The 15507-nt window shown below is 37.8% G+C and overlaps 1 protein-coding gene across 3 annotated transcripts; it reads right to left on the reverse strand.

Annotated features, from left to right (window-relative positions):
• Positions 1-101: 101 nt before the first annotated feature.
• On the reverse strand, positions 102-15318 carry ATP6V1D (ATPase H+ transporting V1 subunit D). Of its 3 annotated transcripts, none has more exons than XM_004370962.3 (9): positions 14985-15318; positions 10978-11095; positions 8599-8678; positions 5726-5793; positions 5352-5396; positions 4217-4320; positions 3583-3649; positions 2337-2415; positions 102-1337 (listed from the first exon to the last, which is right to left on the reverse strand). In XM_004370962.3, the coding sequence occupies exons 1-9, from the start codon at positions 15023-15025 to the stop codon at positions 1196-1198; spliced, it is 744 nt and encodes a 247-aa protein (XP_004371019.1). In that variant the 5' UTR covers positions 15026-15318; the 3' UTR covers positions 102-1195. The 3 variants fall into 3 exon arrangements, with proteins under 3 accessions (XP_004371019.1, XP_023582074.1, XP_023582075.1); XM_023726306.1 differs by having other exon boundaries at positions 14925-15053; XM_023726307.1 differs by lacking the exon at positions 14985-15318 and having other exon boundaries at positions 8599-8714.
• Between the last annotated feature and the right edge of the window lie 189 nt (positions 15319-15507).

Consider the following 15507-nt stretch of genomic DNA (forward strand, 5'->3'; position numbering starts at 1 on the left):
AGATGTGGCAGTCTGCTTCTGTAAAGATTACAGCCTTGGAAACCCTATGGGGCAGTTCTACTCTGTCCTATAGGGTCACTATGAGTCAGAATCGACAGTGATTTTTTTTTTTTTAAATTTAGGCTGTGCTATCAATTAATTAAAATACAATATTAACAAGACTAGTATCACAATTTCATTAACTAAAAAACTGTCCCATGGCCCAGTCATGTCAGAAATGCCTAGAATGGTTGCAAGAATGAGTAGTCATAGATGGCTCACACCAAATCAAACAGCACTAAGAACTGCTGTCACCCGCTATGTCCACTCAAATCTTCATATATGAGAGACAGCAAGTTGTTAAAACTACTTATAAAATAGTGAAGTTTCCTTATTATTTCTCCCAAATGGAAATTAGAATTTTTCTTAGATTAGGAAAGAAATGGTATTACAAAGCCCTCCTAACTCACTGGCAATCATACTTACTAGTATCCCAAAATGCAACACAGTAAGCCTACTAGTAAAACACTGGTGTCTGGAAGAAAACAAGAGGGAGGCTACCCATGACCACCTACACGTTTGCAGAGATGAAGTGCCCATCTGAGCATGAGAACAAGACTGTTATTCTTAGCAATTAATAAAAAGGGAACAACTTATTTTTAAATCACTTTACTCTGCTTATACCAGTCACATTTAAATTTGCAGAACTGCTCCCATGACAGACACAATAGAGATCTGTCATGCAAGAAAAAATAAGTGAAGGTATTCATAAAACTTGGAGAGAAGGGCCACAGTAACACAAGGACGGCCGCAGCAATCTCAGACAACAGTGCTAGGTTTGCAAGTAGGTAGGAACAAAGGGTATGTAGTGGTAGTTGACCTACATGTGTTGGCCTATGACCACGGATGTTTCCAATGGCAGTATTTCCTAATATGCTTGGTAAGCAGATCACCTGTAACACAGATGTAAATGGAACAGCTGACACTTCCATGTGGTAAATCCTACAAGTTCCTCGGCAGGTTCTACAAATCTGTGATATCACTGCTGAATTGTGATCCTGCAGAAGTAATCTCTTAAAATTCCCGTCCAGGGAAATTTTACAACCAGTAAGATTCTTGAGCCAAAAAAATAAATAGCCAAACATACCAAACCTACACACCGTGAATTAAAATGGAGCCAGTGTTAGGGCTTCTGAAAGGACCAGAGTGGGAAAGATTATTCAAACAGAAGATCCTCATCCTTCTCTTCAGCAAGAAGATTAGCAGGCTCTATCACCTCTCCGGCTGCTCTTCGCTGCTGCAAGTCCTTCTCGGATTTTTCCTTGAGAATCTTTTTCTTCTCCTGTATTTTCTTTAACCTGTATTAAAGGGGGAGATTTTCTGAATGCTATGTGCCATAGGATTTCTTTCAGTACTAAGCAGATTTGTTTTCTTCTAGTTTTGTAACAAGGAAAATAAACACCCACAAACTAGAACAAAAATTTACCTGTATTAATTTTAACTTCAGTAATTTATTTATAACTCATATTTTAAAAATAAGTAGAATACATACTCATAGATTTTAAACTAATAACTGACTTCAAAAGCTCATATTCCAGGTTAAATAAATTTTGAAATCCATTCTCTAATGGAACAGATTTTGAGCATTCAGACATTTATTAAAATGTTGGATCACTGAATTTGAATTATCTCTAATACAACTCTGAAAATCACTTAGAGGCAGAAGCTAAATACCTTTGATATGTAAGATTATGAATACACTGTTAATACTCCTCAAGGTCTACAATTGCCATGGCTTCCCACTTCCCAGATTCCTCCTGCCTTCACCTATCCCACTTTTCTGAACCCAGCACACTGATCCCTGTACCACCTACTTAGTATTTATTTACCTCTACTGGCTCTAAATGTTCACAACTAATTCCTACACATGCATTAGTTCTCCTCAAGTACTATGCTAATTGTCTAACGGTAGAGACCATGATTTATACAATTATGTAATGCCCCCAAGTACTTTATACTTTCTCTCTTCTGGAACATACTCAACATGCAGTACATATTTATCGATTGACTAATTCATTACAGTTTCTTCCCTCTTTTGTATGTAGGAGACATCTAATCTAAATTGTTTTATTTTAAAGAATAATCAAGCCTATTAAAAGTTTTTAGATATGCCATGTTTTAGGTATGTGCAAAACTTGACATAAATTTGTCTCCATAGCCTTTGGCAATATTATTTCTTACTACTTACTCATTTGACTAAATACAATACTAAAGAACGTAAGTTCACTAGACTCCCAGCAAATCAAGCCTCTGCAACGTGGAAAAAAGGCAATCAGTGACTGCCAGTTCCAACAAACCTATAGAACTCTTCTCGCTCTCTCTCATCCAGCTCTGTGATGATGTAAGCAAGGGTTCGTTCAATCCGGGGAATGATGACTAAAATTAAAAAAATAAATTCATATATACATGAGAACTTCAAATCCCCTTTTTTTCAAATTCCAGTGCTCACTTGTATAATGTTATTTTTTAATTGTAAAATTAATGCATATTAATACAAAAAACTTGAAAAACAAACACACAGAAAAACCAAAAATGAAATGTAATCCAACTACTCAAAGGTAACCATTGTAAATATTTGGTATATGCCCTTCTGGTGTCCTTTCTATCTATCATAACATACTGGACCAAAATATATACAACGCACTGAATATACTAACTATATATAACATCGAACCACACGTTACTTTAAATACTAGAGTAATTCACTGTTAAAAAGACAAGCAGAGGGACTGGAATATGTTGAATTTTATGTCAGTCATTAGGTTCTACTTTATATAGAATTTGCCTATTCTGCTTCTAGAATGTGAACTCCTTTAGGGTGAGCACTGTTACTCATTTTGCTTTGCTTGCAGTTCCATGTACAAGGTACTGGTAAGCAGGCAAGAAATGAGTTTTCCATTTTTAAAATATGAGACATCTTCCTCTGTAACATTAATAGAGCCTTAAGTAAACTAACTTCTTTACTGTTCAGATTTTGCTTCTTTCTTACCTTAAAACTGACATGTTTCTTAATGAAAATTGAGTAAAAAGTATTTTCAACACTAAATCATCTTTTCAGACTAATAAAAGAGATGGAAAATAAATTAATCAAAACAGAAAAATTTATTTTTAGAAATCAAAAACAGAACATGTGTAGGACATAAGGCCTAAACGAGAGAAATTTAAAGTTAAATAATACATTAAAAAGATGTATCACTCAACCATTGCAAAGAACTAAAGGAAACATGGGGGTTGGGGATCTCTTTGAAATACAGTTGCATCCTTTACTAACTGCATGAATAAACAGAAACTAATAAAACATTCCATTTTTAACTCACCACTCTCCTCTGTAACTCCCCCCAACCATACACACACTTCTATCAAAGCCCTTGACACTTTATTGTACTAACACACTTCTCTCTTCACACTGTGGGCAGGGGCACTGTCTTATTCACCTTTGAATCTTCAATGCTTTGTACAGCGCCTGATTCCTAGAGGTTGGTAAGAAGTGTGGTGGTGTGGATAAGGAATGGGCAAAGCGCCTCCGCAGCAGCCTATACTCACCATGTTCAATGGCATTCACACGTCTGTTGGTTATCTTAATAGCTTCATCCAAAGTAACAAAAGAAGTCTAAAATAAGAGAACAATTAATGTAAGCATAGTCTTCCTAATCCTGCCCTGATTACTTGGCTCCATTCAGACTGCACTTGAAGAAAACATCTGGGAACCAAGACTACTACTTTCAAACATGCTAAAAAACCAGGAAAATCTTGTGAGATTTCCACATACCTAACACCATTTCTATACTAGTATAATGTGTTTACTCCAGACCCATATAAATAAAGACATAAAGATGGCAAAAGAATCATGAATAAGGCAGATATATGTTCACTGGTCACAAAAGAAAAACAAATGACCTTCATGCATAAACCATGTTCTATTTATATTTAAGTCTAGTGGTGACTGTTGTTTTTCACCTAGAAAAACCACACAGCATTTTGTTAGTAACAGAAGTAGTGACAATGGTGCAGAAGCCACCATTTCAGAAATTAAAAGATCTTAGGCCTGTTTCAATGAACACAGGTTCATGGAGAGTTTGTATTACTGACTGCAATATGTGCTGATTCGACTTCAACCTCCCCCATTTGACCATTAGAAATAGAACTCCAGGAGTTCTCTAGCTCTGCTGCTACCTACCTGCAGCGAAGCTAGTTCCACCAGTAGTTCCACTGCTTTGGCATAATTCCTCTTTAACTTAGCCAACTGTTCTCCACCTCTGGCTAAACCAGTCAGTTCATAACCTGAAAGAGGCAGTCAGACAACATTCGTAATTACAGAGAATAAACAATCTTCCCCCATAAAATTCCCAAAAAGAAGATAATTCAGACTACTACTGATCATCAAAAGATAAATTCACCGACCCTGGTTTAAGGCAAAGATGAGATGCCCATCTCACTGCAGGACCATGCTGCTGCATACAGTTTTCTACAAAGATACTATTCTAAATGTAACCACAGGAGGAGCTTTTGCCCAACCTTCACTTCACCAGCTTGCTAGTAAATCATACTGGCTGAGGACCACAATACAGTGATGCTCTCTGTTAACAGGCAACTCTGGAATGCTCTGCCTCTTTATTCAAGCTGTCCAGGTGACTTATGACATATTCAAGTTACGATGAACTGGACTTAAAGACTGTTTTTTTTGTGTGTGTGTGTATCCCATCATTAGTAATATATTCTACATTCAGTGTTGCAGGGTGTAATTTGCTGATGTTATCATTCTCAGATGTTCACTTGCAGATGTTCAAAGATCACATTTATAAAGATACTGATTTGTAAAAGGCAATAATGAAAACTTAAAAAAAAAAAAAAAGAGGCAATCAACTTATGTCAGAACCTACTTACAACGGAGTCAGAACGAAATCCTGTCATAAGTCAGGGACTGCATGTATTTGCTACTCCATGTGAATTAATTAAATATTATATAAACCAAGGAACTGTAAGTGCCTAAAAAAAGAACACTGTTTCAGTGGAAAACAAAAAAGTTGGCTACTTTGGAAAGGCATGTTATCATCCAAAAAAAAAAAAAAAAAAGCTATCAAATTAGAAACGGTGAGGCAATTAAAAAAAATTGGGAAGAAGCTATAAAAATCTATAAAGATTCAGCCTTCAGATTGCATCACAGTGTCTAAGATCATAAAATACTTTTAAAAGACCCAAACTGGAAACTATAAACAATGCATTACGGTGTGCAAAAAGAACACAGAAGTCTAACGGGTGGATTCACACTCAAAGAAAAGGCCATGGCCTTACATAAATTGTTTCATACTTACTATCAGTTCCTTCATGGTAATGTTCAAACACTGGCAAAGTAACGCCTGTTAAACAGAGAAGCATAGATGGGAGTCACAAAATATCTTTGAAGTACTGTTTCTTAATCACTGTTTCCAGTGTTTCTTTTTCATCAAATACTCAGAAGTCAAGAAACGAAGTCTGGAATTGCAACTGGTCTCAATGAATGACAAAAGTCAAATCATCCTGAATAATAAGGGACCCAGTTGTTACAATGGTTTTAGCATGTAAAACCAATCAACTGGCTCTAAGGAGAAGAGAGAAATTGGTAAATCAAGGTCTTGCTATATAAACAAGTTAATTTTTTAAATGTTATATCTTCTGCCCCACGACTTCTACAGGATTGAAAAGTTACCTGCTACATTATCTTTCTTTGCACGAATCTTCACTTGGGCTTTATTCACATTTTGGATAACTGTGGTGCTGCAGAAAAAGAAAAGCCTTTATTAGCTGTGTTTTTAGAGTGAGAAATAAACCCACAGGGACCCACTGGATACTTTCAACATTAAATTAGACCAAGAATGTTGTTGTTGTATGCCGTCGAGTCAATTCCGACTCATACGATGTCACAATTGAGTAAGTTTTGGTAATTGTCTTTTTCCAGAAAAGGAGAGAACTCTCTGCTGCCAGAGCAAGGCCTCAGAGAGCAGAAAATGAAAAACATTCAGGGCATTAAACCCACCGCGGTCCAATCCATTCCAACTCATAGCAACCCTACAGGACAGGGTAGAAATGCCCCGTAGGGTTTCCAAGGCTCTAATCTTTATGGAATCAGACTGCTACACCCTTCTCACATGCAGCAGCTGGTGGGTTTGAACTGCTGATCTTTTGGTTAGCAGTCAAGTGCTTCACCACTGTGCCACCAGGGCTCCTTAGTCAAAGCATTAGCAGTGAAGAATGATTTTGAAAGTACATAAAAATGCGTGAGTTTTCAGTCATACATTTGGTGCACGATGTGACTTTAAGGGTTATTTGCCTCATGTAATCTGGAGAAAACTTTGCTTCCTTCTAGGTTTGCTGCTCAACTGGTTAAGCAGGAGTTCACTTCCTTTACTCTGGAACCTATCGAACTTCCATCAGCCTTGTCTGACTCCTCACCTATTATCATCATAAAATGTGCCTTCTCCATAACTACCCTTAACCACATTCACAAAACAAACATTACTGATTCCCTCTTTCTGCTGAAATAATCAATGCTATTTGTTCTCTTACCAATACTGGCAAAACTTAAGGCTTACTACTTCAAAGGGCAGTATGCCTCTCAGGCTGGACGACCTACCACCAGGTAAAGCTCTTAGATAATACAATCTAAGAATGGAGGCGGAGTCCATGTATGGTACAAATATTAAACTGCTGGGCTGCTAACTGAAAGGCTGGAGGTTCAAGTCCACCCAGAAGCACCTCAACAGAAAGGCCTGGCAATCTACTTTCAAAAAATCAGCCACTGAAAACCCTTTGGAGCACAGTTCTACTCATGCAGTCACCATGAGTTGGAATCGACTCAGCAGCAACTGGTTAATGGCTAAGAATGGAGACACTGGGGGAGTGTTTGCTTAGGGGGCATTGAGTTTATGTTAATGGTGGTGGAATGATTTCACAAAGGAGAAAGAAAATGGCTGCACAACTTGAAGAACGTAATCAGTGTTACTGAATTGTACATGTAAAAATTAAGATGGCATATGTTCTGTATTTTCACCAGTTATACCAATAAAAAAAATAAGAATGGAGGTATCATGTCATTAGGAAAAGAAGACTAAACTCAGAAACCCTGAAAACAACTTCCACCTAGGCCCCTAACTAGCCCTGTGACTTCAGGAAGGTAATTAACTTAAACTGAGACTAATGTTTGCCTTGTCTACCTCTCAGGGTTATTTTGAGAATAACATATGTAAATTGGCACAACCCCTTTGTAAAGCAATAATGGAAACCACTTTGTATGCTTAGACATATCTTTAAAGGATATATTAACGTGACCAATACCAGTCAGGCCGATTCTGACCCATGGCACCCCTTGTGTTGCAGAGTAGAACTGTGCTCCACAGGGTTTTCATGGTTATGACTTTTCAGAAGCAGATTGCACAACTTTCTTCCGAGGCACCTCTGGGTGAGTCTGAACCACCAAGCTTTTGGTTAGCAGCCGACAGCTTAACCGTTTGTGCCACTCAAGAATTCCTATTGATATGACAAAAGCTATTAAGTTTGTGCTCTTTAATCAGTTCTGTTCTTAGAAGTTTATCCTAAAGAAATACTTCAACAGAAACAAAGATATATATGCACGAAGATATTCACTGCACACACTCCCTAATATTCCAAAAACCTGAAAATCAACCCAAAGGTCCAGCATTAGGAGAAAGAGTTAATAAATTATGGTGTACCTAGATAAAGATGCCCGTGGAAACAGCAGTCAAGAAATCAAACAATGTATTACAATGGACAAATCTGCTGCAAAAGATCTCCTTAAAGCATTAAAAAGCAAAGATGTCACTTTGAGGATCAAGGTGTGCCTGACCTAAGCCATGATATTTTCAATCGCCTCATATGCATGTGAAAGCTAGACAATGAATAAGGAAGACTGAAGAGGAATTCATGTCTTTGAATTATGCATTGCCAAGAATATTGAATACACCATGGACTGCCAGAAGAACAAACAAATCTGTCCTATGGTCCTTAAAAACGAGGATGGCAAAACTTTGTCTCACATACTTTGGACATGTTATCAGGAGGGACCAGTCCCTGGAGAAGGACATCATGCTCAGTAAAGTAGAGGATCAGTTAAAAAGAGGACAACCCTCATCAAGGTAGAGTGACAGTGGCTGCAACAATGGGCTTAAACACAGCAATGATTGTAAGGATGGTGCAGGACCAGGCAGTGTTTTGTTTTGTTGTACACAGGGTCGCTATGAGTCAGAACTGACTTGATGGCACCTAACAACAACAGATGAAGACTACGCAACCATGTGAGCACATGACAAAATGTTTATGATACAATGTTAAACGAAAATGAACTACAAAATATTAAGTATCCTGTGCATGCAACTGTATAAAAGATACACGTGGATGGCAATAGAAACAATGGTGTTAAGATGGAGTTAAAAGTGTTCTTCTTCATTATTACTACATAATTTGTCTTTACGCTTATATATTCTTAAATTTCAAAACGGTTTTTAAATAAAATGACGAACATTAAAGCATTTTGTTTTTTCAAAACACCCCATTCAGTCTTCTTACCTGAAGTCCCCAGCTGTGAACTTGGCTTCAGCGAGTGAAAAGGCAGCTTCTCTCATCACTTCACCCATCAACATTTTAGTCTGGAAAAGCATACACCAACAGACTCAACCAAGTTTCTACCAAGGAAAATCATATCATAATTATGTTCCTTTAATAAGCATCAGTACTTTATGCTTGGTGCACATGTAAATATTAATCTGATAATGGTAACGACAAAACAAAATAAAAATTTCCAATTTTGCTTCAACATTTTTGGTTATCATCACTAACTATGTTGCAAGACCAAGAATTTTATAATTAAAACATCAAAATAAACACATTAATAGAAAAGTATAAGGCTTTACCAAAGGACTTATCTTATTCTTTAACGGGTACATGTTGATTTACTCAAATTAATCTCCTAAATTCTTTGCAGTTGTGGTCAAAATCTTAATGGCATACTGTTTCTGGACAATTTAATGCTTAAGAATATCCATATAATTTTTTTGAACGAGAAGAAAAACTAGTGTAGGTGGGTGGGGCATTGCCTTACCAGGTACTAAAAATGCACAGCTATGATAACGAAGTATGATGCTAGTACAAGTAAGTGAACGAAATGGAACAGAGTTCAGAAACAACCCCAAGTCTACATGGAAACTTAGTAAAGACATCATTCAACTGGCATCCATTTGCAAATGATAAAGTTGAATTCCCACATCACACCAAAAAAAATTTCCAAACATATTAAAAATAAAATTTTAAAAAAATCAATAAAATAATAAACTATAGATTATTTTCTAATATTTTATCCAGAAATTATATAAAGGAAAAGACTGGCAGATTTGACCAAACAAAAATTTAGGATATCATTAAAAAATACTATATTAATCCTGACTTGGCAAGAAACTGCAACCTCCCCTGAGTAGTACATCTCATTATTGCTCAAATAAAAAAAAAAAAAAAAAGACTCTGAGAAAATATTTTTAACATTTTACACACTAACCCCCCAAAAAGTGTGTGTGTGTGTATATGTAAGTACACACACGCATACATACATACACGTATATATCCTACAAGTATGAAAAAAAATTTACCAAGAAAATCAAATTACCAGTAAACATGAAAATGTGCAAATTAATATAACATATCAATTTTAGTCTGATCAATTGGCAACAACAAAAAAAGATTAATATACAATTAGGAAAAATTTAAGGAAAAAATGCCCCTAACACATCGTTTGGTAGGAATATAATTAACCAGTATAATAATTTGGAGGGAAATTTGGCAGTTAACTATCAAAAATTTAAAAGAGTTTATCCTTGGTTCCAGATTCTAAGATTCTTTTATAGAAAATGTTGGCACACATACACATAAGGATTTAAGAGGGGGAGAAAAAAAAGGTAGAACTAAATATTCATCAACAGAAAAATGGCTACATCCCATTATCCATACAATGGAGTACCATGTAGCTATTACAAAGAATGAGACAGATCTGTCTGTATTCATGTAGAAAGCTGTCCACTTCTGCCACCATGGGAGGAAGGGCAGGAATGTTACAGAATTCTAGAATTTTGTGTATATAAACCAAAGTGTCAAAAGAAATTACATTTTGTGAGGATTGCAACCAACGTCATGGAACACTTTGTGTACAATTTGTTGAATGGGAAACTAATTTGCTCTGTAAACTTTCACTTAAAATACAGTAAAATATTAAAAAATAAAAAGGAACTACCTCTAGGAAATCAGAGAAGTATGCCAGGGCTGTGGGGAGACAGGAATTATAGGAGAAAAATGTTCTTTTTTAAAGTATAATTCTCATTTCACTTATCAATTTTCCAAAAAGAATTGAATTAAAACGTACTACATGTCAGCACTATTTTAGGTCCTGGAAAAATAGTGCTGAAAAGACAAAGTTCCTGCTCTCATGGAGATTATATTCTAGTGGGGGGAAACAAATTAGACAATATCATGCAATAGTGCTATGATAAAAATAAAACAAGATGTGACAGAAAGAAATACGGGCATCACTGCAGACTAGGGGATCAGCAATGGCCTCTCTGAAGAGGACAGAATGGCCAGAGAAACCTGTCATGAGAAGATCTGGGGAAAGTGCATTTCAGATAGAAAAACAGCTAATGCAAAGGCCCTAGAGGAGGAAGTTGGGAAGAATGCTCAAAATGAGGTCAGATTAGATCAAGCGGGGCTTTTTGGGCAAGGATAAGGGGTTTGGATTTCATTACGTGAACTGTCTGAAGCTCATTACAATGACAACGGTATTTTACTTTTGAAAAAAAAATTAATTGTAATAACTTAGAGAAGAATTAAAAATGCCAAGGGCCAGACTGGATTTTCCTTAGATAGTTCTAAAATAAATACTTTACAAAGCAAAGTTCATTCTACCTCTATTATCTTCTTTAGGATCTGCCGAAATCGAAGAGTCAAGGCATCAGATTTTTTCTTCAGGAGGTTTCGACCCGTCTGTGCTCCTTTCAATCGAGCCTTCATGATGGTCTGTGCCCTATAATAGAGTCAAAGACATTTCTACCCATTGTTTAAAGAAACAAAATACCTCCCCAATACAGTGTTAAAATGATGGTTTATTCTTTGCCATGACAGTGAGAATATATAGCATTTGTAGCTGACAGGTTTAGTTGGTTTTCCAATACCATAGTTTTCCACTGCGTGTTTGGTAGGTGAGAAGGCTTATTTAAAACAGAAACAATTATTTAATCAGTATCTAGAATATATACTGATTAAATCATAAGTTATCAGGAGCCCTATTTTACGATGCCAGCAAAATTTAAATCATACTTATTTGATTTTTAAATTAAAATATCTTTTTTCATCATAGATGTTTTTAAAGATTAAAAAAAAAAAGCTGTCCATTAACATGTAAATTTGAAATGGATTTATCTTCAGACCAGCAATTCCACTTCGAGAAATTTATCCTATGGATTTACTCCTGTATATATGCAAAAACACATACAAGGATAAACATTCCAGCCTTATTTGTAATAAAAAAAGTATGGAAACAAGCTAAATTTTAAATAATCATGGTGCACCATACAATGGAATGATATGCAGCCACAAAAAAAGGGGAAAGACAGATATACACATACACATATGGAACAATCTCCCTATACTTTATTCAAAAGAGCAGAACAGCATCTAGAGTGCTCTCAGTTGTACAAAGTAAGGAATAAATGTGCTTATATAGATGCAGAAATAGTTCTAGAAAGGATCCACAGAAATTGGTAACAGTGGTTACCTTTGCAAAATGAGGTTAGGTGAAAAAAATGAGCCTTACTTTTTACTATTATACTCTTTTGTACCTTTTGAATTTTATACCACAACCATTTATTACTTTTTCTTTTAAAAGTATAAGGTGTTTTGACATCCACCCATCAAGACCCAAATATCAATCATTTTATTAATTTTAAATGACTCTAGGTAATAAATAACATATATAAGATGCTGAGAGCTGAAAAGCTAAACTTACACCGAAGCCTCCCCACCTCTTTATTTCAATCTTTTCCCATCAGAAGCCCCAATAACAAGGTCAAGAAAACAACAGCAGAAATTGACATTTCTGTTCTTGCTGCCATATGCTACATAAAATTTAGTAATGAAAAAAAGTGTTTGAGTAATAAAACTCAGTAACAGATTGTACAACCTAGGCAGTTACAGTGATTTGTTAAAGAAGATAAAATTTCACATAGTGGGTGGTTTAAAATAGCATGTATTCATGGGTCTTTTGGCTAAATTCTTGGACTATACTGGAATCTCTTACCATCGGGTTAAGGCTACTGAGACAATTTTACGGATGGAAGAGACAGCAGACATGATCTGAAAGATCAGGAAAATGAGGCGCAGAAAGGTGAGGCGACTTTCCCATAGTCATTCTGCAAGAAAAGGCAGGGCAGCAACTTGAACCACAGATGTGTCACTCCAGTGAATTGCCTAAGGCTCAAACCTAAGTCCACTGTACCCAAACCACATGCCGCACTGCCTCTCCTTCAAGATTACAAGTACCATCTTTCTTTGAAAGATCTCTCTGGGGCTGACTTTGCACTGACTGGTCTCACTGGAGGTCTAACCAACTGAAGCTGATTCAGATTTCAACCTGAGCAAGAGCTATCCACTCCCATGTGTGTATTTAACACACTTTATTGTTGACACTAACCACCAGACTCTGGGCTCAAAAGACTTGGATCAAATTAAGCCAAAACCTAGTAAGTACTGAGATTCCAACAAGTTTATACTATAAAGGTGAATTGATTACTAAGATTAAATTCTACATACTAATTTTAATTTCCTCCAAGGCAACAGCACCTCTGTGAAGAGGGCAAATTTAAATTTTTGAGACTCTACAAGGGACTTGCCTAAAGGCTTACAGCTAGCTATGTTGCTGAACCTGGATTTGGCAGACCTCTGTTGACTCCAAATCCTGCAAGCCTTTTGGTTCCACTCTAAACTTGGTTTGCTTAAGTAGGTGCATAAGTAGGGTAAGAGTAGCACTTTGCAGAATATTACTTTAAGTGGAATTATCTATGAAAGAGTAGTTGTCAGTATATTTTCTAGCCCAGGTCTCAAAAAAAACTTGCTCTTTTAAATGTTTCAGAGCTGCTTAGCACTATGAAAAAAAAGTTTGACCTTCAGCTAGGATGACAGCTTTGTTTCCAGCTGAATCAAAGACATCTGACCATATGACAAAGTACCTGCTGTCAGGCCTTGAGAAAAACATTTAGAGAAGTGATTACTTCCTGCCCTTGATTTTCCTCTCAATTAGCAATTTTCACCTTCACAAACCTATCATTTTTCTCATCAAGCCCAGACAAGCATATTTCACCTTTGTTCATCCTAAACAAAGTAAAAACAAGAAACATGAGCATTCGACTATGCAGGGCAGTCTTGATCCTTATCTACTTCACAGAAATTGCCTTTCTCAACTGGCTTGCTCCCCAACCAGTGCAAACAGCTATTAGAAAGCCAGAAGGTGAAGGTAAAAAATGCAACAAAATCTTTCATTTCATTAAGAGATATAGCTACCCTGGCCAAATTAGAAATCTGGGTTTAGGATTTGAATACAATTTTTAAGTGTCCTCAGATTTTTTGAGAAAAAGGACAAGATGAAAAACAACAGAAAACCTCAAACAGGTAAGATCACTGAAGATCTAAATGTCAGAGCCAAAACTGATTTTCTGCCTCGTCACTGAAAAACATAAGAGAAGAAAAGGGAGGAGGGAGAGAGCACAAGTAAGAACAATCTTTACTCTCCACAGGTTGTTGGCACATTTCAGAAAAATTCAACATTTCTTTTTTTACAAACTGATCAAACACCTAGCATGCTATGCTATTTCTCCTGTCAAAGAATTCAGGCCAAAAGAGAAAGACAGCCCCACAGCTGAACAGATTCCAAGGCATAGATTTGTTCAAGGAACATTTTTTGTGGGTTAATAATCAAGACGCTCTCACAACCTGGAGAAAGCTCACAGTCCAGTGGGACAGAAAGATACGTAAACAAACATCCACTTTACGATGTGATGGATGGTATTAATAGAGATGTGAACAAGGAGCAGTGGTGACAGTGCACAAGAAGTGCCTCAGAAACTCAGGGATATCTTCCCACCGCCAAGTGACATTTGACTGGGTCTAAGAAAAGGAATAAGACGATCCAAGCTCTAATCTGATGTTCATGGTAAAGGGATTCTATTCAGTTCCCAGTATGGCTGAGGTACCTATTCTATGTGTTCCCACCGCACTAAACCTCTCCTGGAGCATTTATCAAACCTCATTTGCTTATCTGTCTCTCCACTAAACTGTGAGCTCTGTGAGGGCAGGGGTGGCAAAGGTTCAGTTATATAAAGCCAGAGCTTGGCACAGGGCCTGGTACATCCCAAAACCCACTGCCCTCGAGGAGATTTTGACTTATAGTGACCCTATAGGGCAGTGCAGAACTGTCCCATAGGATTTCCAAGCTGTAAATCTTTACGGAAGCAGACTGCCACATCTTTCTTCCGCAAAGCGGCTGGAGGGTTCGAACTGCGAGCGCTTAACCAATGCGCCACCAGGGCTCCATGCCTGGTACATAGTAGGCCTTAATAAGGGTATGTGGAATGAATGATTCGATTAATATGTAGCGACAGCGCGCCTCCACATAAGCCAGCAGGCCAAGCATCTGATCCTATGGGCTGTAATCGCTCTGCCCAGTCTGGTTTACTCCGGAGAAATTGGTGTGGGGTCTGTCGAAGAGCATCGCCCTAGACTCAAGAAAAGAGGCCGGAAGAGAGCGCAGGATGGGCCCAGAAAAAAAGGAAGCTCGCTGCTGGTCCAGAGTATGAACTGACCGCTCTCCCGGCAGGTGTTCCTGAGCCTCTGAGTGCCGCTCTTCCCATTCTTTTACTCACATTCGCGAGGGAAAGATCTCAATTCGGTCTTTGCCCGACATTCTAACGATCACTGTTCGGCTCAAGACTCCGGCCGGGCAATCGTGGCTGCACTAGCTTCAGTTCCCGCAGCCACCGTGTCTTCCCTACCGGAGTCAGCTGGTTTGGTCACTTGACTCCTCGCGTTGCTAAGAGGCAGCAGGATACGCACTCCACTTCCGTTTCCCGTTAGCACAAGAGCCGGGAGAGGCGGGAGAAAAGGTGGTGCCCGGATGTCGAGGCGCGCGCACCGCGGAAGCACCCCTCAATTCCGGTTCGCCTGCCAGCCCCTCCCCGTTCAGTTCCCCGGCGGCTGCGCAAGGCGCTACACGTGCCTGGAGAAAGAACAGGCGCTAAGAGGACACTCCTTTTCTTCCTCCACTTTTCCGTTTTTCACAGCGCCACCTCATGGTTGACCAAAGCTTTGCGAAAGAATCCATTTTTCGGGGACAAAGAGTCAGAGTCCTGCCTCTTCCCCGAGTGTTTCAGGTTACTTGGTGAAAAA

The sequence above is a fragment of the Trichechus manatus genome, unplaced genomic scaffold (genome assembly GCF_000243295.1).
Source record: "Trichechus manatus latirostris isolate Lorelei unplaced genomic scaffold, TriManLat1.0 scaffold00010, whole genome shotgun sequence".
NCBI lineage: Eukaryota > Metazoa > Chordata > Mammalia > Sirenia > Trichechidae > Trichechus > Trichechus manatus.